General features: G+C 43.8%; 1 protein-coding gene and 1 long non-coding RNA gene across 13 annotated transcripts in view; one reads left to right on the top strand and one right to left on the bottom strand.

The window, feature by feature from the left end:
- KIAA1217 (KIAA1217 ortholog) overlaps positions 1–26,493 on the bottom strand; it is a 954,123-nt gene that overhangs the window by 163,520 nt on the left and 764,110 nt on the right. For 11 of the 12 annotated variants that reach the window (XM_077490971.1, XM_077490980.1, XM_077490973.1 and 8 more), the window contains one exon: positions 8,080–8,173. In XM_077490971.1, the coding sequence (XP_077347097.1) occupies positions 8,080–8,173 (94 nt within the window). Of the gene's footprint in view, positions 1–8,079; positions 8,174–8,710; positions 8,854–26,493 lie in introns of those variants that run through there. The other variant, XM_077490977.1, reaches the window with a different exon arrangement.
- LOC143996122 (uncharacterized) lies at positions 8,866–16,247 on the top strand. The gene is made up of 2 exons (XR_013277509.1): positions 8,866–9,098; positions 15,766–16,247. It is a non-coding gene; the product is annotated as an uncharacterized LOC143996122 (long non-coding RNA).

Below are 26,493 nucleotides of genomic sequence, written 5' to 3'. Positions count from 1 at the left end.
ATGCCCTTCTGGGTAGCCCAGCTGCAGCTTCTACCTGCTTTCTCTGAGGTCCCAGCTGTGGTGGAGCTGGGGGGCCTATGCTGCTAAAATCTTTTCAAGCTAAGAGGGGGATTTCACCTGGGATCCGGTCTGGGGAGCCTATTAAGAAAATGTCTGCCTAACACTGAAGGGAGACATTCGAGTACTCAAGGAATTGAGTAAAGCCCTAAGTGCAGGATCTGGATGACTGTTGCTTCTATTAACCCCTGGTGCACTAATATGAAGGCTTACCTGGTCTGGAACATTGCTTATGTCAGTGCTGTCCATTCCCTGAACTATTGCTGAAGAAGCAACTGCAGAGAGAAGAGTGTCTAATTATGGTGGTTCAGTTTTCTGGAGTATCCCTCAGCCCCTGTGCCCTATCCAAATTATCCAGCAATAAACTTTAAAAAGCCAACCTCTAGACCAGTGATGGCGAACCTGGGCACCCCAGATGTTTTGGAACTACATATCCCATGATGCTCAACTACACTGCAGAGTGCATGAGCAGCATGGGAAATGTAGTTCCAAAACATCTGGGGTGCCAAGGATCACCATCACTGCCCTAGACTAATCATTGAGCCAGAAGAGTGCATGTTACTGTCTGTCTGGCTGCTGTCTGTCTGGCTGCACATATTTGAGAAAAGAACCTAGAAAAAAATCAGGGGCCCTTTGGGGGTTATAGCTACAGGGAAAAAAAAAAACCAAAAAAACACAGACAGTGTAGGCAAAGACCGCATGGTCTCTAGCTACCATGAGCATTGTGTGTATTTTAACCACTTCAGCCCCGGACCATTTTGCTGGCCAAAGACCAGACCACTTTTTGCGATTCGGCACTGCGTAGTTTTAACTGACAATTGCGCGGCCATGCGACGTGGCTCCCAAACAAAATTGACGTCCTTTTTTTCCCACAAATAGAGCTTTGTTTTGGTGGTATTTGATTACCCCTGTGGTTTTTATTTTTTGCGCTATAAACAAAAATAGAGCGACAATTTTGAAAAAAAACGCATTATTTTTTACTTTTTGTTATAATAAATATCCCCCAAAAATATATAAAAAAACATTTTTTTCCCCTCAGTTTAGGCCAATACGTATTCTTCTACATATTTTTGGTAAAAAAAAAAATCGCAATAAGTGACTATTGATTGATTTGCGCAAAAGTTATAGCGTTTACAAAATAGGGGATAGTTTTATGGCATTTTTATTAATCTTTTTTTTTTACTAGTAATGGCAGGGATCAGGGATTTTTATTGTGACTGCGACATTATGGCGGACACATCGGACATTTTTGACACAAGTCATTTATACAGCAATCACTGCTATACAAATGCAGTGATTCCTGTGTAAATGACACTGGCAGTGAAGGGGTTAACCAGTGGGTGGCAGTGTAGGGGTTAAGTGTTCCTAGGGGTGTGTTACTAACTGTTGGGGGCTGGGCTTTCTTTTAGTGAACACTGATCTCTGCTCCAATCACATGGAGCAGAGATCAGAGTCACTAGTTGCTAGGCAGAATGGTGAAATTGCTGTTTACAACGGCATCTCCCAGTTCAGCCGCCCCATGAGACGATCGCGGGTATACCCATGGTGATCGAGTCCGCGGGACCCGTGACCAGACTCACGGGGGTCTCGACCAGCATGCAAGCACGCCGCCACCGGCGCGCTCGTGATGGCAGGGCGGCATTTACGATTGGACATACCTGTACGCCAATATGCCTGCCCGTCCCATTCTGCCGACGTACATCGGCGTGCGCTGGTCGGGAAGTGGTTAAAGCGGAGTTCCACCCAAAAATGGAACTTACCACTTTAAGGGAAGGTGACCCCCCTTGACAAATTTGGCATGCCATCTTTTTTTTTTTTTTTTTTTTTTTGGGGGGGGGGGGACCCTTTTTAGAGGGTTCCAGCTCCCACTTCCTCCTGGAGCACCGCTGCGCCGGAAGGGAGATCACCTCTCCCCCCTCCCTCTCAGCAATCATCTGGGACAGCTGAACGCCCACAGTGACAATGCCAGTGCCGCAGAGAGGAGGGGGAGATGAGCGGGGCTTCGTTCCCCCCCCCCCCCCCTTTCACTGGACCTTGGGACAGGTAAGTGTCCAATCATTAAAAGTCAGCAGCTGCAGTATTTGTAGCTGCTGACTTAATTTTTTCTTTTTATTGGAACTCCGCTTTAAGACATAAGTGACTTCAGATAAAACTGTAGATAAGAGGGTCAGTAGGAAGCAAAGCCTGTTTTTTTTAAGCTGAACTCCAGACTGGAGAAAAAGTCAGCCTGACATACACAATGCAAATGTCATCCAGTTCCTGATGAGTCACTCTATGGATGGCCATATATACATGCACATTTAAATATGTATATATCAAGAAAAATGTATCTGTATCTGAGCACCACAAACCATTTATATACACACACACACACACACACACAGTTGTGCTCATACGTTTACATACCCTGAATTTATGATTTCTTGGCAATTTTTCAGAGAATATGAATGATAACACAAAAACTTTTCTTTCATTCCTGGTTAGTGTTAAGCTGAAGCCATTTAGTATCAATCAACTGTATTTACTCTTTTTAAATCATAATGACAACAGAAACTACTCAAATGACCCTCATCAAAAGTTTACATACCCTGGTGATTTTGGCCTGATAACATGCCCACAAGTTGACACAAATGGGTTTGAATGGCTAATAAAGGTAACCATCCTCACCTTTGATCTGTTTGCTTGTAATTAGTGTGTGTGTATAAAAGGAATTGAGAATGCCAACCAGCAGTTTTCAAACTCTAATTAAGACGTGGAAAATGAAGGGTTCTGTTGAAACCAAACCACGGTCAGGTAGACCAACTAAAATTTCAGCAAAAACTGCCAGGAAAATTGTTGGGGATGCAAAGAAAAACCCACAAATAACTTCAGGTGAAATAGAACACTCTCTGAAAACTTGTAGTGTGGCTGTTTCAAGATGCACAATAAGGAGGCACTTGAAGAAAGATGGGCTGCATGGTCAAGTTCGCCAGTAGAAAGCCATTACTACGCAAATGCCACAAAGTATCCCACTTAAAATACGCCAAACAGCACAGAGACCAGCCTCAAACATTCTAGTACAAAGTAAATTTAAGTGATAAGACCAAAATTGAGCTTTTTGGCCACAACCATAAACACAGAGGAGTCAACAAGGCCTATGATGAAAGATACACCATTCCTACTGTGAAAAATGGAAGCGGATCACTGATGTTTTGGGGATGTGTGAGCTACAAAAGGCACAGGACATTTGGGCAAAATTTTGGGCAAGATGAATGCAATACATTATCAAAAAATACTGGAGAAACAATTGCATTCATCAGCCAGGAAACTGCACATGGGATGTACTTGGACATTCCAACATGACAATGATCCAAAACACAAGGCCAACCAGGTCGACCTGTCATTGGCTACAGCAGAATAAAGTGAAGGTTCTGGAGTGGCCATCTCAGTCTCCTGAGCTCAATATCATTGAGCCGCTCTGGGGAGATCTCAAATGGGCAATTCATGCAAGACAGCCCAAGAATTTACAGGAACTGGAGGCTTTTTTCCAAGAGGAATGGGCAGCTTTACCACCTGAGAAGATAAAGAGCCTCATCCACAAATAACACAAAAGACTTCAAGCTGTCATTGATGGTAAAGGGGGCAATACATTAAGAACTGGTAAACTTTTGATTGGGGTAATTTGGGTAGTTTCTGTTGCGATTATGATTTAAAAAGTGTAAACACAGTTGACTGATAATAAATGGCTTCAGCCAAACACTAACCATGAGTGGAAGAAAAGTTTTTGTGTTATCATTCATATTCTCTGAAAAATGGGCAAGAAATCATAAATTCTGCCAGGGTATGTAAACTCATGAGCACAACTGTGTGTGTGTGTGTGTGTGTGTGTGTGTGTGTGTGTGTGTGTGTGTGTGTGTGTATATATATATATATATATATATATATATATATATATATATATATATACACATACCCCACTTTTAAGTACACAATGGGGTTTATTTACTAATGCTGGAAAGTGCAAAATCAGGCTCACTTCTGCATAGAAACCAACGAGCCTCTAACCCCAGATTATTCAATTAAGCTTTGGTAATAAAACCTGGAAGCTCATTGGTTTCTATGCAGAAGTGAGCCCGATTTTGCACTTTCCAGCTTTAGTAAATAACCAGCATTGTGTACTTAAAAGTGGGGTATGCCTATATATATATATATATACACATACATACACACATTTTTTTCTTTTCTTTATTTTTCTTTGTGTTATAGTTTCCTTTAAGCAAACATGTACTAAATATAGGTTTATTTAAATGGCAGCCGGTTAGGAATCAGCAGGAATTAGTCCGTCCTCAGTTAAGTGCTCCTCGGTGATGGTTTTCTATGAGGTACAACACTCCAGTGCTCTTTGCACCATGTCATTACCTGACTCATTAACAAATCACTGCACATTGCCAATACACAAGTGTTCTGACGCTGGTAGCCGTCTGCTCAGCCTGTTTACATTCTCCCCGGCATGAGGGCTGTATGAATCAGCAGAGTGATCACAGTGAACAGGTTATTCATAGGGAGGGCGGGGAGGTGCACACACATACCCAACAGGTGGAATGATCTGAACTTTTATTTTTACAGCTGCTCTTAAAGGGACAACGACACCTAAAATAGAAAAGCTGCATGACATTGAGAATAGGGAGCGGAAGACTTATTACTGAAATAGAAGCTGAAAGTAGATAAAGAGCTTCAGTTGCTGAAACCGGCAAGGTACAGTCTATCCTTATAAGGCTTCGTTCACACATGAGGCCGGAGGGGCGGTAAAACCAGGCAGTAAGGAGTTTCAGAAGAAAGAAGCACTCACCAATGAGACAAGGAGAGCATTATGATGGATAGTCGTGCCAAGGCTGCGCACTGCAGTGTAAGGACTGCTACACCAGCAATACAGGTCATTACAGCTACCATGCCCAACATATTCCAGAGGGGACGGGATATTTGACGTTAGGTCAACTTTTTTTGTGAAAAGGTGAACATATCCTTTATGGCAGAATACAACACTCCTGGAAGTGATCAATAGTTTGCTCCCCCACCCACTACATCATGGTTATGTGCTGAAGTGACATAGGTGCCAGTTGGAGTAACCAAGGAACATGGGAGGGGGGGACCAGATATCTATCAATACTGAAAGTCATGGATTCAAGTATCAGCATTTCTTTAATATATTGCAGTGTGGGAGAGGTAAATATTTAAACTAAATTACAGACAAATGTCAAGAAACACAATTTTTAAAGCCGTTTCACCTGCCAAAGATTTGCCGCACAGCCATGTCTGGCGGGATAAAGACCTGAATTTTCTCTGCTTCAGATAAGTAACACACACACAGGTCTTTTCCTTCCCTTATTCCAGGACTGAACAATGAAAGGAGTAGCAGCTAACTTCTCTACCTCCTCCTCCTATCAGCAAATTCCTTGTTAGCATATGAGCACTGTAGAACAACTGATTGGCTTCTTGTGCTGCTTCTCCCTCCACCAGTCTGGGCTCTGCTTTACAGAGGCTGATACAGATCAAATTCAGGTAGTTTTATTTAAAAAAATTAAAATAATGATTTATTAATAAATGCAGTGCTGCACTAATTTGTGTATTTTATATCTGCATGGAGATCAGGTTTAATGGACTTTTCACGAGGGGGCACTTTTTTACATTGTTTATTCTAACATTACAGCCACCCTTAGATTGCATTCACACCTGAGCGCTTTCCGCTCGTAAAATACCAGAAAAAAATGCCTGAAAAACGCCCAACAAGCAAAATCCCATTCATTTCAATGGCACTTGTTCACATCTGAGCGTTTTGTCACCTGAAGCAAAATGCCTGAAGCTCAAAAAACGACACAAGCTTCTTTTTAGGCAGATTACAGACATTTTTTTGCCTTTTATATTGGTGACCTTTTGACCTGTACAAAATCGCAGCAAAAAACGCAGCAAAAATAATGGTAAAATCATGCTAAAAATTTGCGACTTTCTGCCTGAAAAGAATACACTCAGGGGTGAAAGCAGCCTAACTGCTTCCCATCCAGCGACGTACTGGTATCAAGATAGCATTTTCTTCAGCTGACAATTCCCTTTACTGTAAAAGTAATCCTACTGGCTAAGAAACCCCTGAAGTACTTTTCCTGGCAATGAAGGGGAGTCCCACCACCTTCCCGCCACCACCTTTACCGGGCTCTCCTGTGTGATCAGAGAGCCTGGCAAGGATGTAACCAGCAACATCCATATTCCTGGAACACAGAGACAGAAACTGATGTTGTTCCTCCAATTGTGTGATTTCAAAAACCGAAGTGACGAGGATTTTGCCACTTATGCTTTCGGTCTCAGGTAAACAAGCCATTACCGGCTTGAGCAAGCATCTGATCAAAGGGATCTTGGTTTGATCAGATGCTTTGGAGGCCAGAGGAGAGATCTGGGGTCTAACAGACCCCAGATCTCTCCATATAGCGGATCTGTCATGGCCCATACTATCACAAGGGATGTTGTTCATCCCTTATAATAGCAATAAAAAAGTATTTAAAAAACAAACAAACCTAACAATACAGTGTAATAAAAAATAAAATAAAAAATAAAGTAAAAAAAATGTAAAGCACCCCAATTCCCATGATCACATGCAAATGCAGGTCCCTTACGCATATGTAAACAACGATCGCACTACATACTACGTAAATGGAAGATGTGATTTTAAAGTGTGGCATGTTTGGTATCTATCAACTCGCCTTAACATCATCTTTTATATTTTACCAAATAATTGGGTATTATATTGTGTTTTGTGCATTAAAATAATTGAAGTGTATTTTTAACAAAAAATGTGCATTTGGAAAAACTGCTGCTTAAATTGATATTAAAGCTAAAAATGTTTTTTACATTAATGCATTTCTTGCATTAAGGGAAACAAAACATTTTCAATATCTCTGCCCCACCTGTCCCTATGTGAAGGGGAAGAGATGGGAGAATAAATCCAGCTCTGTGCATGGCTGCACCTACTCTCCCCTCTCTTCCTCTTCACCCAGCACTGGAACAGCAGCAGAAGCCATTGGCTCCTCCTGCTGTCAATCAAATGCAGTGAGGAGGAAGTGGGAGGCGGAGCTAAGTCCCACTGTGTAAGTCTATGGAGCGCCACTCTATAGAGTTTAGACACACAGCTCGGAGCATGCAGCCACTGTGGGGTTGATTTACTAAAAGCAAATAGACTATGCACTTTGCAAAGTTGCCCTCTGCAAGTGCAGTTGCTCCAGAACTTATTAAATAAGGTAAGGCTTACCTTTGCAAAGAGTGCCCAATCACATGCAAGGAAAATTTAAAGAAAATGCATTTTTGCTTGCACGTGATTGGATGATGGAAGTCAGCAGAGCGTTTGCTCATTTACTAAGCTCTGGAGCAACTGCACTTGCAGAGCGCACAGTGTTTTTGCCCTCTGTGCCTCCATAGCAAGCGGCTTTCTGGTGGGGGACCCAAGAAGAGCAAGATCAGGGTGGTTCTGTGCACTACCACTGCACAGAGTAGGCGAGTATAACATGTTTGTTATTTTGATTTTTTTTTTTTTTATTGACTTTGTTAACACTTTAAATATCGTGTGACATAAAAATATGCAACATCCACCACTTTATTCCTTAGGGTCTCAATTTAAAATATATATAATGTTTGGGGGGGCTCTAAGATTTTTAGCAAAAAAAATTATGTTTTTACATGTAGGAGAGGAATATCAGAATTGGCTCGGACTGGAAGTATTTACTATCTGAAGATAATGTCAAAGCTTCAGGTGGTGATCACAGTATATTGCGAAATGAAGGTGATATAGTCGGGAACGTAGTTCTCCAGTGCACAGCCAACTTCCTGTCTAGCGATCCCATAAAAGAAAACTAGCAACCACCACCTTTGGGCTAACACGGCAGCTAGCACAGTCATGGGCAGCACTGCAAAGCTACACAGTAAATGAATAATATAGTTTTAGTAGCTCATTCTCAGTTGTGTCTGTTCAGAAATAAATGACAATAAAAATCAGGTACTCACTCTTACGTCTCCATTGACCGCCCGGGGCGTGTGGTTGAATGCTTGAGCCGGATCTTTGTTGTAAACTTTGAGGAAAGATCTGTCTTGAATATTCCTGAAAGCAAAATCATGAATAGGTGTAACAGCTGGAGACGCAAAAAATGTCCCTTTTCACATTTTCACCATATCATTACAACGTCAAACGTCACTTTTTTTTTTTTTTTTCTCAGGTCAAGGACAAGGAGGACGAAGCGTCTACCATCGCTGATCAGAGAAAAGTCAAGAAACCCCTGAAATTTTCCAGCCCTCTGTCCCTCCGGAGAACTTCCAGCCTGTCCAAACAGCTCCACACCCAGTGGAATCAGGTGGAGCTGGACTCTGCAGCCTGTAATTTGAATCAGAGTAAACGCAGGAAGGGAAGTCTAAGCAAAAGCATTTAACTATACACGCACTCGGCTTTGGTTAATATTTAAATGCCTCCCTGGCAAAGGAAAGCAAACACAGGAGGTACCTCGCTGCCGATCTGAGCAATGCGCGGCGGACGCAACACAAGCACGCCTTTGTTCGGCAAGCCACGTACTTTCTTTAAATAATATGAATTAGATCAGGAGTCTAGAGGCGGCGGTGGCTGACCTGCTGAAAGCAAACTTACGCTGAGCTTTGTCTGCAGTCTCTAGCTCCTTCTTGCATTACAGCTCCCAGACATCTTACAGACTGACGGCAACAACAAAAAAGAAGGCTAATGTCAACTCCTGCAGAAAAAAAAAAAGCAAACCGAACGGCTTTTCAGAGTAAAAAAAAAAAAAAAAAAGAAAATTTAATCAGTTTCGAGGAGGAACAAAGAGATGAAAAAAGACTAGGTCTGATTCAGACGCCTCCAGGAAAGGCATTCCTTCTAAGATTGGAGCCAGTGAATTAGGACGCCTTCTAAATGAGGAGTGAATTCCATTGCTCCAGGTGCAGGAGCGGAGTTTTAGTGGGCTGAGCTTCACCAAAGGGATTGTGTTCAAGGAGGAAAAAAAAAAAAAGAAATATTCTGGGTTGGTCTTGTTTTGGTCCTTTTGAAAATGGAGTTTCCAGATTTTTGAACAGAAAAAATACCGTCCTTCCTAGTTTATTAGTTGGAAATAGAAAACCTGAGAGAAACCTAAGCTGTCACTACTGACTTCTCCTTCTAAAAATGCTAGTTGCCTAAAGCTAGCCATAAAGGTTTCAAATCAATTGATTTTGCCATATACAATAAACAGTGTGGATGGAGGAAACTCCACTATCTGCTATTGTACTTAGACAACAGCAGTGTCGGCATCTAATGCCGCGTACACGCGGTCGGACTTTCCGGCAGAAAAGGTCAGACGGAATCATTCCATTGGATATTCTGACCATTTGTGGGCTTCATCTGAGTTTTTCTTTCGAAAATTCTGACGGACCTAGAACATGTTTTAAATCTTTCCGACGGAATCAATTCCTTTCGGGAAAACCGTTCGTCTGTATGCTATTCTGATGGACCAAAAAACGACACAAGGGCAGCTATTGGCTACTGGCTATTGAACTTCCTTTTTTAGTCCCGTTGTACGTGTTGTACGTCACTGCGTTCTAAACGATCGGGCTTTTGTGTGATCGTGTGTACGCAAGTCAGTTTCAGAGGAACTCCGTGAGAACTTCGTCAAAAAAACCGTCAGAGTTTATTCTGACGGAAAAACCGGTCGTGTGTACGCGGCATAATAGGATGTTTTTTTTTTTTTGGGAACAGCACAGCACCACCTTTCTTTGATTCTATTTACTCTGGGTAGGGTTTGACCCTTATTCGGTGCCTGCAGCAGTTCCATCACCCTCCTTATATGGTAGTGCAGGAATAACTATACACTTCATAATAGGATGTAGTCACTGTTCGCCAATAATTTTCCATCTGGCTCAACAAAAGTCAGATTAAAAAAATCGGCTAAGCTGGATGGGAAATTATTACCAAACAGTGACTGCATCCTATTATATGCCAACACTGCTACTGCTGATGCATGAATTTTGGGCAATTCAGTAGCAATTGTGGCCAAAATTCAAGCTGGGTATGGCCAGCGGCCTCAAAGCTTTCTGAGTTTCTGACCCAGAGCCAAACTGCATGCTTATTCATATCTCCCAACTTTTTTAGATTGGAATGAGGGATACCTATTAGCAAAAGTATGCCGGCATAGGACACACCCCTTGTCACGCCCCCTTAAAGGAGATTTAAACAAAAAAAGATTAGTTGAACTCGCAGGTGCTTTTTTATAAAACTACTATTCCTTTATATTGGCATTTGAAATTTAAAAATGCAGCAGTTTTAAAAACTGGATGAAAGTTATAGCACCATTTGAAAAATAGTCAATTTTCTATAAAACTATATAGATCAGACCAAAATGAGGGACAGATTAAGACGAAGGAGGGACAGAATGGGAGAGAGGACTTTTGTTCCAAATCAGGGACAGTCCCTCGAAATCAGGCACAGTTGGGAGTTATGCTCATTCCAGGTAAGTAGCGTAGTAAATACTGAAACCAGGGTCAGCCAATTCAGTACAATGGCAGGCAAGTAGAGGTCAGTAATGGCAGCCTGCATATTTTCCTCAATACTGATTTGCTTTAGGGTGGGTTCACACTTACTGCGGCCGTGGCTCACAGCAGGGGGTACCGATTCAGATGCGAATCAGGTCTGAATTTTGGCCTGAATTCGCACCTGATTCGGAGCTAAAGACGCACAGGACCCTTTCCAAATGTGGACCACGGCTCTCCATTAAGAGCTGGTCACACTCTCCTGTCATGCGAATTGGATACAGGGAAAACCCCACATCCAATTTGCATAAGTGTGGTCCCAGCCTTAAAGTGAATCAGTGCTTTATATCCAATGCCCATTAAAACTGAATTCCAGTCATCAGCAAGTTATTGGTAGCTCGCCCCTCCCCCCCCCATCCAGAATGCAAGATCAGTCTGTTTATGCAGTAAAGCATGCTTGTTATACTCACTGTGGATCTAAGGGGTTAATCCTCTGCAAATCATCTGTGTTATAAGGCTGTTTGGTCCTGTCTTTCCTGATCCTCCCCTTCTTCCACAGTCCCCAATCTATCTGCTCATAGTACAGAGCCTTGGGGGCAAGCTGCACATGCTCAGTTTGGTGTGTATTTCTAGAGAGTTTTTTTTTCCTGGGAGAGTGCATGTGATCAGCACAGAGCAAAATCAGCACTGTCTAGGTGAAGAGTCAGGGATCCTGCAGCCTCATGGGACAGTCATAGCAGAATGAAAACTTCTCCTACAAGCTTTAACCAGACACTGATAGAAGTCACAAGACCACTATATAATGCTGATGAGAAAAGGTATTTAGCAGTTTCTAATTACTAAAATGATTGCATTTTCCATGTTCTGTGCACTGCGGGAGATCAGATATAGTGCATGCAGTGTCCTGGGTTTAATAACACTTTATATGGTCCTTTAGTTTTTTTCATTTTTCTCACTTGATGAAAGAAGCATGGGCATGTGATTTATTACAATGTAAGTGGACAGAAGACCCAACTATTACTGCCGTTCCATTTATATGCCAACTGTGCTCACGTATCTCATACTGTATAGAATAAAGAAGCACTTCTCATTCCTTCACATCTGCTTTTCCACACTGTAATCTGCCGTTTATACCTCTAGTAGGCCCATGAAGACTGGAATAAGTAAAATTAAGCACCTCTAACGATAATCAGAATGGCTAAAGGTTTCAGCCTGGGAGAGGTAGCCATCTGCATTAAATTACATTTCTACACCTTTATTGAATCCCAGTCATCAATGTGGTTTTGGCCATGATCTGACTGGAAGTTGTGGTGGCTGCAGCGTAAAATGAATGTAAAAATACAGCAAACAGGCAAATACCCAAATGATGGGTGGCTGCATGGAAAAATTGCTGCTATGGTCCCATTTCTTTGGTTGCATCCTGATGGCTGGACATCTTCCTTTCCTCACCCCCTCTGTAAGCAAGTTCTGGAAGGTTAAACTGGTGGCACTGGGGAATAAGCTAGAACCCTGAAGGCTTCTAATTCAGGACCTCCCTTTCTCAATCTGAACCCTCCTCTGCAAAGCTATGTGTCTTTTATGTTTATCTTCAGTTTAGCTATCGTTGCAGGGCAACAGCAACAAGTGCATCATACTGGCAGTCAGGGCTGTCTTTAATATTGATTGGACCCTGGGCAAAATTTTTCTTAGGGCCCCCCTCCCCCATGCAATTTCGCTCTCCATCTTCTCTGAGACATACAATAAATAGCAGCTAGACTTAAAATCAGTTTACTGTATCAGATCAGGCAGCGATTGTGATTGGTTGCCAGAGGTTACAGCATATCATTACTGCTCACTGACTGGTTGCTAGAGGTTACAGCACATTTCTACTTGTTGATTGGCTGCTAGAGATTGCTGTACAGTAATACTGCTCACTGGTTGCTATAGGTTACAGTACATCTTCTCCTCTCTGCAGGGGGGCATGATATACCTATGGATGCTGCCTTTATTTACATATCAATGCAGTTGGCCTCAGCTAATTACATTTGCATGTCACTTCTATTTACATATGAATGCCAATATTTACATGTAAACACAGGTCTGCAGGTGAGTCATCTGTACACAACAATAGGGCAGAGCTGGGCAGCATTAGTAGCAGCACTGGTACATCTTTCTTTCACTCCCCTGTTGCCCCATTTGGCCACCAGGAACAAAGAAAAATACCCAATACTTCCAGGTATGGGGTGAGCATGTGACTAACTGCCCTTCCATATGTATGAAACAGTCCCCAGCAACTGGCCGTTTAGACACCCAACACTGTCACATAGGCACGGGGAGAGAGACTTCTATAATCAAAATTTGGTTGATTGAGCAGAGACTGGCCAAATGACAATCCATGTGTGGCTGTTCCTGCTCAATAGAAGTTGATCTAACGTCAACTTCTGTCGAAGGGGCTTGTTGGAAAAATTTTCTCAATCAGTGACTGCAGCTAATTATCAGTGTATTTTGACAGCGCAGGAGTATCACTGTTGGCATACAATATCATAGCAGGGATTTGTCCTCCACCACCTCACTTGCTGGGGTGGGGGAATACAAACATAGTTTGGCTGACTGAAGAAAGCTAGCCAACTATGGCAAGCCTTAAGCCTTAAAGCGGGGTTCCACCCTAAAGTGGAACTTCCGCTCATCGGAACCCACCCCCCTCTGGTGTCACAGTTGGCACCTTTCAGGGGGGTGCACATACCTGTCCTGGCGTGCTGTCTGCTGGGACACACACGGGTCCCAGAGACAGCGCGGACCATTCCTATTGCGCTGCATGACTCGCGCATGCGCAGTAGGGAACCGGGAAGTGAAGCCGCAACGCTTCACTTCCTGATTCCCTCACCTAGAATGGCGGCGGCAGCAACTGAGAGCCGAGTGATCGATCGGCCTCAGCTGCCGACATCGCTGGATCCTGGGACAGGTGAGTGTCCATTTATTAAAAGTCAGCAGCTGCAGTATTTGTAGCTGCTGGCTTTTAATAATTTTTTTCCAGTGAAATCCCTCTTTAAGATGGCTCAAAACTTGGCCGGTTCAGTAGGGTCCAACCAAGATTCCAACCATCTATGGGCAGGCTAATTGTACCAAAATTGATCCATCAATTGACTTGGGCACAACCAGCATGCCAGATTTCTAGCATGCAATTATTGCCAGCAGCTATACCCACTTGCAATAGTCATTGTGTTCTCCCGGCAGGGAGGGCCCCAAGCGCCCCCCTTTCAGGAGAACATAATAACTCCATGGGAGGGATTTCCTCATCAACACTGTGTTGATGGGGAAAATAAGCAATTTTCTTTCCTGCAACCCGTGGCTACAGAAAAGAAAATTGAATAATCTATGGCCTGTCTAATGCCGCGTACATACGTAGCCGACTATCCGGCGGACTTCCCGCCGGACTGTCCACTGGACTTTCCGAACGGGCTACTTGCCCACACATGGCACTTTTTCAGCGGACTAATACAGCGTACTAAGTCCGCCGTACTAGAAGACGTCGCTGGCCCCGCCACCTGGTATGGACTTAAAGGGGAACCCCAACGCTGAAAAAAATCCGCATGGGGGTCCCCCCCCCAGGTCCACATTAGACCCTTGTCCGAGCACGCTACCCGGCCGGTCAGGAAAGAGGGGAGATGAGCGAGCGCCCCCCTCCTGAGCCGTACCAGGCCGCGTGCCCTCAACATGGGGGTGCCTTGGGGAAGGGGGGCCGCGCGCACCCCCCCACCCCAAGGCACCTTGTCCCCATGTTGATGAGGACAAGGGCCTCTTCCCGACAACCCTGGCCGTTGGTTGTCGGGGTCTGCGGGCGGGGGGCTTATCGGAATCCTCCTCCGCCCTCTTCTTCCGACTTCGGGGGTCTTGTCCCCCTCTTCAGTTCTTCTGCTTCTGGTGGCCCGGTCTTCTGTCGCCGCTGTCGTCGCCGCCTTCTGTTCTTCTGTTCAGATGTTGCCTCGTCGCATCCTCCGCTCACAATGGCTCCGACGCGACGCGCGGCGACTTATACAGGGACATCACCGGATGATGTCCCCGCCCATTATGGTGTCACAGTCCCAGAGGACTGTGAGCTAGAAGAAGATAGCGGAGGAGTCCGGCAAGAAGACCCCCGAAGACGGAAGACCCCCGGAGCTCTGCAATAAACTATTTTATCTTGTGTGTTGTGTTTTTTTTTACTTTATTTTACAGGTGAATGGGTAGGGGTACATTGTACCCCATACTCATTCACATAGGGTGGGGGGCCGGTATCCGGGGGCCCCCTTATTAAAGGGGGCTCCCGGATTCCGATAAGCCCCCCGCCCGCAGACCCCGACAGCCAAACGGCCGGGGTTGTCGGGAAGAGGCCCTTGTCCTCATCAACATGGGGACAAGGTGCTTTGGGGTGGGGGGGCACGTGGCCCCCCCTTTCCCAAGGCACCCCCCATGTTGAGGGCACGCGGCCTGGTACGGCTCAGGAGGGGGGCCGCTCGCTCACCCCCCCTTTCCTGGCCGGCCGGATAGCGTGCTCGGACAAGGGTCTGATGTGGACCTGGGGGGGACCCCCACGCCGATTTTTTTTGGGCGTTGGGGTTCCCCTTTAAGTCCATACCAGGTGGCTGGGCTAGCGACGCATCCTTTGTGGGCCCCGCCTACCTAGAGACGTGCTCAAAATGAGCGGACTTTTCTCCGGGCGGGAAAAGTCCGTTCATTTCGAAAGTGCGGCAGACTGGCATACGCACGGCCGGATTGTCCGCCGAAATGCAAGTCCGGCGGGAAGATTGGAGTGCAAAACTACTTTCTAAGTCCGTCGTACTTTCGGGTAAAAAAAGTACGCCGGAGGCTACACACGGGGGGATTGTCCGGCGGACTTGAGTTTGCCGGACTTTTCCACCCGATTGTTTGATCGTGTGTACGCGGCATTAGTCTTCCTTTCTCCCATTGCCAAATAGGTTGGCAAAGGAGCAAAGGGAAGGCAAGTATCTCCAGCTGGTGGGGCTGGTATTAAAATGGATGTGTAGTTGCATTGACAAAGTAAAGGTTCACTTTAAGGATCATTAAGAGGAATTTCATTAACAAAATATTGTTTGATTTATTAATTCACATGGTCATTGCCTAAAAACCAGTTTGGTCTAGACATTTTTTTTTTACTTTATTTGAGTTTAAACGTAATCTTCAAACTTTTTCATTCATATCTGTGAACAGGCTATGAAGTGTGCTGAACATCTCAATGTACAACTTGACCTTCAACCCTGGATTCTCCCAGTGGGGATTTCAAGATGAATTGAAATGAAGCAGATTATTTGGCTGCACCAGACCTTCAAATACAGAGAAATTCTTTAGCACCAACCAGTGGAAACTTGCGGAGGAGATTAGAGCGGCTCATTAAATATTACATGGTGCTGAGGTCAGACAAGAGGCGTTCTACTGAAAGAACCGAGAAGGGTTTAATAAAAACCAATGCCACAGCACGCTGTCTGATCAGAAGGCGCTGATCACCCAGAAACACCCACGCCACACAAGGAGACTTGGAAATAATTAAAGGGCAAACTCAAACCAAACAAGTAAACAGCTGATATATAAAGAGACTGTATTACCTGACAATGGATTTATAATGTTCTTAGGGGCATGTTTATGGAAAAAAAAATGCAAAAAGATAAAATTATTTAGCCATGCTGCTTACATTATCCACAGGAGTTATGTTTTTTTTTAGAGAGATTCTGGTGAAGAAGGTAAATGCTGGTGTACACAAATAAGGATTTTAGGCTTTAATTTACACCTACAACAAATATTCAAAGAATGTGTGTAATAGAGTGAGGAAAAAAAAGTCAACAGATTGTTTAAGGGTGCAATTACACCTGCAAATGCACCCTGCATCAAATTAGATGTGGGAACCCTAGCTGCAGAAGGCAGTCCCATTGAAAGCAATGGGTGGCTAATGGCTCCCGCAGCTAATCGTGGCCACTCGCATGTGATCTCTCATGTAGTGATCAAATGCGAGTGACTGGCCCTGACCGCAGTGCAATCATTGTACCACAGCGTCTCTAAAAGATCAGTGGTATTTGATAGCATAAGCTATACTTTTGGCCATAGATATTACATTGCTGACCATTTCTACTACACTAGATTTTCATGATATCAGCACCCCCCCCCCCCTTTCAAATTCCAAAAGCCGCAAAGTTTGGGTTTGGTGAATTGTGAATTTTTCAGTATTTGCTGAACCCTCTGTGAATCAAACCCATGTATCCCTTGTTACAGAGTAACAATGTTGCAGACAGGAGACAGGAGTGGAAATGCTTCCTTCCAATCACATTAATACAACATAGGCTTAAACTGGACACAGATCGATCAAAATTAATCTGGGTCAGCATGGTTAAATCTGGGTCAAATTCCGATCCATGTATGCTGTCCCCACTGGGAGAAAACAGTAATAGCTCAACTTGGTACATTCAGCCTGCCCGTTAAGGGTTCGAATTTCGGCTGGTTCCTGCTGAACTGGGCCAAGATTCAAACCGTGTATGGCTGGACTTAGTCATTTCACAGGGGCTCAAGGGCTGCTAAAGTAGCTTAACCACTTGCTGACCAACTACCGCAGTTTTACTGCGGCAGAATGGCACCGCTGGGCGAAACTATGTTATGATACGTTGCTTCTCCCTGTGGCTACTAGGGGCACACGTGCGCCTACTGCTTGCCCCAGAGCCAGTGTGACTGCCCGCCATGCTCTCGCGATCGCTGCTGACACACGGAGAACTGGGATCTGTGTGTTTAAACTTTAAACACACAGTTCCCAGGTTCTCTGAGGGGAGAAGAGACAGATCGTCTGTTCATACAGAGTATGAACAGCGATCTGTCATCTCCCCTACACAGTCCCCTCCCCCCTTCAGTTAGAACACACACTAGGGAACACAATTAACCCTTTGATCGCCCCCTAATGTTAACCCCTTCCCTGCCAGTGACATGTTTACAGTAATCAATGCAATTTTATAGCACTGATTGCTGTATTAATGCCAATGGTCCCAAAAATATGTCAAAAGTGTCCGATCTGTCAGCCATAATGTCGCAGTCCCGATAAAAATTACTAGTAAAAAAAAAAAATTATAATAAAAATGCCATAAAAATATCCCCTATTTTGTAAACGCTATAACTTTAACGCAAACCAATCAATATACACGTATTGCGATTTTTTTAGCAAAAAATATGTAGAAGAATACATATCGGCCTAAACTGAGGAAAAATATATTTTTTTATATATCTTTGGGCTATATTTATTATAGCAAAAAAGTAAAAAATATTGTGTTTTTTTCAAAATTTACGCTTTTTTTTGTTTATAGCGCAAAAAAAAAAAACGCAGAGATGATCAAATACCACCAAAAGAAAGCTCTATATGTGGGAAAAAAAGGACGTAAATTTTGTTTGGGTTTAACGTTGTACGACTGCGCAATTGTCAGTTAAAGCGGCGCAGTGCCGAAACGCAAAAAGTGCTCTGGTCAGGAAGGGGGTAAAATCTTCCGGGGCTGAAGCGGTTAAGTGATATGCAGTTTGATGAATTAGGGTCATGCTTCAAGCCTTAGGAAGGGAGATACAATTAAACTATGAAAGTCAAACCCAAATAAAGTCCACTAAAAACAGATACAGTAAAACCTTGGATTGCAGACATAATTTGTTCCACAAACATGCTTGTAATCCAAAGCACTTGTATATCAAAGCAAATTTCCCGTAAGAAATAATAGAAACTGAAATGATTAATTCCACAACCATTTATTCATAAGTCCTTCAGTTTATAGTCCATATAAAAAGATTATAGCAATGTGACCAATTTGTGTAACCATAAAATGTCCATCCACAAATGAAAGCCTCCACAAGGGGATTAGATGCAAAATCAAGCAGGGGCTGTAGGGTATTAAAGAGAAGAGAGGCGCCTCTAAGACCCCATACACACTGCAGATTTTTGTCTTCAGATTTACCAAAACCATACAATATGAGGTCAAACCTTAATGCTGCGTACACACGACCGGACTTTCCAGCAGAAAAGGTCCGGTGGTCTTCTTCCCGACGGAGTTACGACAGACTTCCCCAGTTTTTTGAACGTGATGACGTACAATGGGACTAGAAAAGGAAGTTCAATAGCCAATAGCTGCCCTTGTGTCGTATTTGGTCCGTCGGACCAGCACACAGACAAACTGTTTTCCTAATAGAAATTGATTCCGTCGGGCAGATTTGAAACATGTTCTATTTCTAAGTCCGTCTGAATTTTTTAAGAAAAAATTCAGATGAAGCATAATACACACGATCGTAATATCCGACGGAATGATTCTGCCGGACCTTTTCTGCCGTAAAGTTCGGTCGTGTGTACGCGGCATAAGAGTTTGTTGTGCCTTCATTAAATGTAACCATATTGCTACACTAAAGCTGGCCATACATTATACAATTTTCTTATTCAATTTCCTTTAGATTTACCTTAAACTATGTAGTGTAAGGGCCGGCCTGATTGCATACAAATTGAAAGTGTTTAGGCTTGACGTCATATTATATGGTTTTGGTAAATCTAAAAGAAAATTGTACAAGAGAATTGTATAATGTATGGCCAGCCTTAGAGGCGCCTCTCTTCTCTTTTATACTCAGTTGTGATAAAGCGCTACTTGTATATCATGACATCACTTGTATATCAAGTCAAAATTTTATAAAAATGTTTTTTTGTTTTTTTTGTTAGTGCACAGCACCTAAAATGCACAGGTGTGAACGGGCCTTACAAAGCCAGATGATGGTGTCACTCACACTCCCCAAAATTGTTTCCAGACTGTTAGAATAATTAGAGGCCAGCTGGAAGACACTTTCATTATAGCTTTGTGAGAGAAAGCACAATTTACAGCAACTCCGGAGTCCCTGAGATATATAATATGCTGACAAGTAATTCCATTTTTATGTAGTAAGTCAGAGCATATACAGTATATCTCTGAAGTTATATGTTAGTTAAAGTGGAATTATGGACAAAATAAAAAATTACATATCTGATGTAGTCTTGTCACTAGCATTAACACAGCAGCTTTTGTTTTTCTGAGCCCTTTCTGTAAGATAATAGTTTTTTAGAGCATTTTAATGGGAACATGTGTCCCAGTTGGAGGAGTTTTCCTCATTTCTTGCTCAGGTTACAACTTTAAAATTTTGGATATCCTAACCCGGACAAATCATTGCCAGGGACACAGACAGCAAATTACCTTAATGTAGCAGAAATGGGCCGCACAACAAAGATTACTGAGACGGGCGTATGTACAGGGGTGGACATTGTGACCCGGCGGCCCCCCCTGTACGTCTGGATAGGAGGGTGGTGGGAGTGGCGGCATGTAGAGGATCTGATCCCTCTATACAGACGCTGAACCCTCCTCTCCCTCCCGCAGACATTCAGCAGATGACGGAGGGAAATAGAGGGCATCGGTTCCTCCACATGCCACTCCCGTCGCCTCCCTGTGGCCATCCTTCTGCCCTGGGGCTCCTGTGTCCTTCCCTGGAACCCCTGACAGTGCTGCCAGGTCCCCCCCCCCCACCTCCCGTTGGCTGCTGCGGGGGATCTGTGAGGATGGAGAACAGGGAAGAAGCAGGTAAATGTGTCATTTACCAGACCCTTCCTTGTTTTAATGAATAGAATCAGTTTTCGGTAGCGATCTTTTTTTTTTTTTTTAAACATTCATACCTGGGTTTACTATGCCTTAGTTTATGAATGAACAGTAAGCTCTGTATAGAGCTATTCCTGTTCATTTATTATGTCCAGTGGAGGCTGCAGAGAAAGGGACTGATGAATCTCTCCTAAGTCTCTTTTCTCTGTCTCAAAAGAGAGGAATCAGGGTTTTTTTCACCAAAGTCCTCCAACGGGGGTGATAGAAAATATGTAAATAAATAAAAATTGAAAAAATATAAATAAATTATAAAATGAATTAAATGGTAAAAAATAAAAAAATAAAACAAAAACAAAAATAAACACTGACACCAGTGGCGAAACTACCAGGGTTGCACTTGTGACTGGGCTCTGGCATTCCCCCACCGTGAGGGGGACCCCAAGATGGCAGGAAGTTTAGCCCGCTAGCAGGACCATGATAAAGGGTCCCATGATGGGAGTAAAGAGCCCGTGATCAGTGGAAATGGGGGCCTTCGTGATTTCTTTCACCAGGGCCCTGAAAGTTCTAGTTATGCCTCTGTACTGAAATCTTAGTTATAATATTAGCATGGCTTGAGCAGCAGAAACTGATAAAACCACCGACATTTCGAGAAGGTTTACCTCCATCTGTAAAAAGTTACAAGCCAGCAGTACATGGGTTGAAATTCGTCGGGTTCAGCAGGGACCAGACAAGATTTGATCCATCCTTGGGCAGGCTGGTTCATCCATCATCCTGGGTACAACCAGACCATGGGATTTTTTACATGAGATTACTGCTGCCAGGGAAGGTTCAATTATGCAATCATTGTGTTCTGCTGGCTGGGAAGGTTCCCCCCGAATCATCTATGGGCTGCTTAACTTTCTAAGCAGTAAACTTGGCCATACACTGATCTAAATTTGTCTTGTCCAGAAGGGACTGTATGAATTCTGATCAGTGTGTGGGCTCCTAGTTAAAAAATCTCACCAATCATCAGTTGCAGCTGCTGATTGATGTATTCTGACTGTGGCGGGTGCCTGGAGTCCTGGCAGGGGGGATTCCTCCATTCACCTGATTTTTATTTTTTTAATTCTACTGGTTGAATGAAAAAAAATGAAAAAATGTGTGGCCAGCTTTACAGCTGATTCTTTTCTTAAAAATAGGATAGGAGTTGGAGAAAATATATGTAGCGTGTGCCCCATGGGCCCACATCTCTCACTGGCCACAGCTGAATTTTACACATAGGCTCTCAGGGAGAGAGAGAGCCTGTCAACTCCTGCAGGGGATTTCTCCCCCCTCCCTCTCCTCCACGCAATTACAGTGTGTGCAAGCTGCACTCGCAGAGGGGACAGCCGCCCGATTTACTCTCTCCCCTGCTTCCTCATTGGCACGGGGAGGAAACCAATAAGAGTGAAGGATGACTGCAGCAATGGATTGGGGGACATGCAGTCTCTAATACAAACCGCCCCATAGCAGCACATAGAGGACAGAACTACACACACCAGCATTTTCTGAGGGCAGAGAAGGAAGGACACCACCTTGCCTGCCGGGAGCAGGTAGAAGGGAGAAGACTGGACCTAGGGGAGAGGTGTTGCCTTCCGTGTCAGCGTGTAGTCTGTTCAAAGTATCCATGGCCGGTGGGGGACATTCTGCCTGTGAGGGGATCTCAGGCGCATCTCCAGAGGTACCTATACTGACGGCGTAAAGTGTTCCAGAGGTTGCCAGTTTGGTTACCTGAAGAGCCTACCTGTTCCAGGACATGTCGTTTGGGACATGTCGATTGGTGAGCGGACACTTGCCCAATTGCAGGGAAACAATGACACTGTATACAGACAGCGTTATCTATCTTGCCCACACTTGCCAGAACCTGGGTCACACTTACCCATCTGTTGAGCAGTCACAGTGTTACCCAGATGCTGCCAGTATACTGCAATTGTACCCTACCAAGCAGAACATCTAAGTGCACCAACTAAAGTGGTTAGCTGAGGATTCAACGCCTTCTTCTCCAAGGGACTGAAGTTAGTGGTACCATACAGGCACGCAAACAGATACCCGGGGCTCAGTATATGTAGTGCATAAGCGGGGTAGTTTGGGAGTTACGCCATTGACCACTGAACTAGGTGCAGTGTTTATAGTTTATGGGCCTGTGGTGTCAGGGGACAGAAGAGAGAGGTCTGACATAAGGAAGGTTCATTCTTCTGCTCTCTTCCTATCTGGACTCATAGAGCCCAATTTAACCACTTACTTACTGGGCACTTAAACCCTCTTCTTGCCCGGGCCAATTTTCAGCTTTTAGCGCTGTCACACTTTGAATGACAATTGCACAGTCATCCTACACTGTACCCATATAACATTTTTACAATTTTTTTCACACAAATACTGCTTTCATTTGGTGCTATTTAATTACCACTGGAGTTTTTATTTTTTGCTAAACAAACAAAAAAAGACCAAAAATTTTGAAAGAAAATACAGTTTTTATAGTTTTCTATACAATTTAGCAAACGGTTATTTTTCTCCTTCATTGATGTGCGCTGATAAGGGGACACTGATGGGCTGCACTGATAGACAGCACTGAGGGGCACTGATGGGCACAGATAGGCACTGGTAGGTGATACTGATAGATGGCACTGATAGATGGCACTGGCGGGGCATTGGTAGGTGGTACTGGTGGGCACTGCTTAGCAGTGCTGATATGCACTGGTAGAGGGCACTGCTGGGCACTAGTAGGTGGCACTGGTGGGCAGTGCTTAGCAGCAGTGGGTCTGGAGTGTGTAGGCCCGATGTCCCATTTACTCCAACGGTAATCGTCCCTTTTTTTCTCCTCATGCTCTCAGCGTGAGGGAAAAAAAGCTGATTACCGGCTCTGTTTACATCACGTGATCAGCTGTCATTGGCAAACGGAGATCAGCCCCATACTTTGATCTGTGATCAGCTGAGCCTCATTAACTCGCTGATCACAGCTCAAGCCACGCATGCCCCGCAGGGGGCGCACAGGCAGCTCATGCATGGGAGGACGTACATGGACGCTCTCCAGGCAATTTAGGCCCCACGCTGTAGCGGTCTTCCGGCTATAGCGTGGGCGGGAAGAGGTTAAGTAGGGTGGTGACCAATCTATTATAGTGTTTGCCATTTTGTGATCTTTCATTGTTAAAGGTTTTTGTCTCTGCTCTTGAAGAATCCCCTGAAAGCAGCCTGACAGTACCATTGAGTGTATTGCTCTTGATTCTCCGTCATTACTATGCAGTTAATTTTCTTGAGATATATTTGCCTATTGTTCAGATATACTGCTACTGTTTGTTACCACTTCAAAGAAGCTTCCCAGTAAAGAAAATGTTTGTGTTTTATTATAACATGTGTCTTTCATTAGGCCCCTTTCACACATGCGGATGGTATGTCCGTATTTCATCCATCCGTTTGCGGATGAAATACGGACATACATTCATCCCTATGGGATAGCGGGTGTCTGCGGATGAGCATCCGCAGACACCCGATTTCGTCCGCCTCCGCAACAGTCCGATTCTGCAGACGGAGGAAAATCTTATTTTTCTATCCGTCTGCAGAGCGGATCGGATGAACACGGACAGACGGTCCGTGCTCATCCGATCCCCATAGAGGAGAATGGAGAGCTGACAGGGCGGTCCCCGCACAGTGTGCGGAGACCGCCCTGTCCGCAGCCAGCTCAGCGGGGACAACGGAGCGATCCCCGCTGAGCGAGCAGATCTTCACGGGGCGGATCATTACTGATCCGCCCCGTGTGAAAGAGGCCTTTATCTTGTTGCACTAAAATTCTCGCCAGGTGCCAGAGGGGCTGAGACGGTTCCTGGCGCTCCTCCGGGGCTAGCGCTACATATAAATAACAGCATGTAAAAAAAAAAAAATCATTCATATACTGAATATTAATCCCATAGAAGTAACAGAATACACACTTTTCCATTACAGTGGGCACTTCAGGGTGAAGCCGTGGAGTTTGTGTAATACAGGGGCCTACCTCTGAAAATGAGATCTCAGTTATATGGCCTGACTTTTTATCATGTGCAGAAAGACATTTATAAAGAGATTTAAGAGCTACAAGAGGTTGAGCTCTGCAGCAGGCTGGATCAAGAAGTAAGGTCAGAAGACCTCCTATGATGAATTCTAGAAAAGGTTATATGGGACTCACCAGGCTGGTAATTTAACATAAGCCTGTCAGACCTGCCTTTATGGGTCAAAGACACAGATGGGAATGTAAATCAGTGTGTTCTGCTAATAGTTGCATGGATTCTGAGGACAACGGTGTAAAATCTACAGGGAGCACACAGCCACCGCTGTAATTATCCAAACTTATTATGCAAATGAAAGTATGTGATTGAAGACTCACTTTCTGCATACCAATGCAGGGCAATGCACTATACAGCAGAATGAGAACAACTTTAAAGTTCTAATCTCCAAACTTTTTTTTATTTGTCTTCTGTCTTCCATGATTTATTTTGAAAGCAGAAGTCTGCCCAACCTTATTTCCCGGGGTTGAGAAGGGTTTGAAACTCAGTCTGATGTACTTTTTTGCTTTTTCTGTCTCATTAGTGGAGATTTTGTTTCACTTCCTGCCCCATCCTGCATTGGTAACTTTTACAGGAAGTGAAAGAGAATCTCCCGAGCAGGAACAGAGATATCAATAAAACTGAAAGATGTTTTTCACCGCACTTTTGTTTTTGTTTGTAGTGTGTTTGCTACACGGTAAAAGCACCCCTGCTACCCACTTCTGGGGTGCCATTAACAATTAATGGCTACGCAAACCATGGTGCGAGCTTGCATCGCATTTTTGTGAAACACACAGCAAAACATGTCTTCTCTGTGCGCTTTGTTGCGAGTCGCAGATGCAACAGGTGTTAATGGAGCGTTAAAGTGTTACTAAAACCCACAACAGTAAAATCAGTCTGTATATGCAGTAAAGCATGCTAGTTATACTTACTGTGAAACTTAAGGGGTTAATCCTCTGCACTGTGTAAAAAGGCTGCTTGATCCTATCTTATCTGATCCTCCCCTTCTTCCACGGTCCCCAATCCACCTCTTGATAGTACAGAGCCATTGGAGTCACTCTGCACATGCTCAGTTTGGTGTGTATTGCTAGAGAGGTTTTTTTTTTTTCTTTGGAGAGTGCATGTGATAAGCACAGGGCCAATCAGCACTGTCCAGACAGAGGATATCATAAGACAGTCAGAGGAGAATGAAAACCCCTCTTACAAGCTTTAACCAGACACCGATAGAAGTCACAAGACTGCTATATACTGCTGATGAGAAAAGGTATTTATCAGTTTATATTTACTAAAATAATTGCATTTCCATGTTCTGTGTACTGTGGGAGACCAGATATAGTGAATGCAGGGTCCTGGGTTTAGTAACATTTTAAGTACTTTACATTGTATCCTTTATAAACACAGCACAGTGCATTTAAAAACATGTGGCTATGTACGTTTCCACAATGCACTTTTGTTGCATGCGTTATGGTGCGAATAAGCCATACAAGCTCAGCCCTCTCAAGACTGGTATTTCATTTTTTATCAGAAACTATTGTGTTAATTCACATAATGATATCCTTACCCCCCACACCTCCTTTATAACTGAAGGGCCACTTATATAGATGCATTGACTCTTAAATGGATTCATCCATGCAAGTGTATTGATGTTTTTTTCTGTCATGGCCACATACACAAGTAGCTGCTGTCAATATAAACCAGGGTGACCCATCTGTCTTTTTTGATATTTTGACATGAGCTAATTATCTTGAGGCCTAAAATGGTTTAACTCTTCAATAAGTGTGCAAGGTGTTGACACCATGAAGTGCAACTGTGGCTAAGCTATGGACTTTCAAATAAATACATGTTCTTAACATGCAGTAAATGAGATTAAAAGATACACAGAAGTGTTAGTTACCCCAACACTTCATATTCCTGATATGTGGCTGCTGTACCATGTACCTGTATGAGAAAGTATCCCATTCTCTTTTAATTGGTTCCTTTGGGTGAAATCCCTGGTGTTCCTGCCAGTCCCTCTGCTTTCATATTAAAACTGACCACACTAAGCAGGAGAACATACATGGTCAGTTCTCTAACTATGCTGGGAACTCAGTGTACTCTACTTCAATGATCAGATATGTTCTGACACGCCTCCGCTGCACAGCAATTCACTGGCAAGCTCAGTGTGCTGCTGCTTCTCCTCCCCCCAGCCCTTATGCAGCTGAGAACAGAGGGAATGTGATCACTTCTAAAAAGGGAAAAAAGGTATTTATAATTTTTATATATATAGATCTATATATCTATCTATACAAAAA

This window comes from Lithobates pipiens, unplaced genomic scaffold (assembly GCF_037356315.1).
Source record: "Lithobates pipiens isolate NorthernLeopardFrog02 unplaced genomic scaffold, aLitPip1_a1.2 Scaffold_19, whole genome shotgun sequence".
Lineage (NCBI taxonomy): Eukaryota > Metazoa > Chordata > Amphibia > Anura > Ranidae > Lithobates > Lithobates pipiens.
The sequence above is the reverse complement of the archived record's forward strand: the minus strand, read 5'-3'. Positions and strand labels throughout refer to the sequence as shown.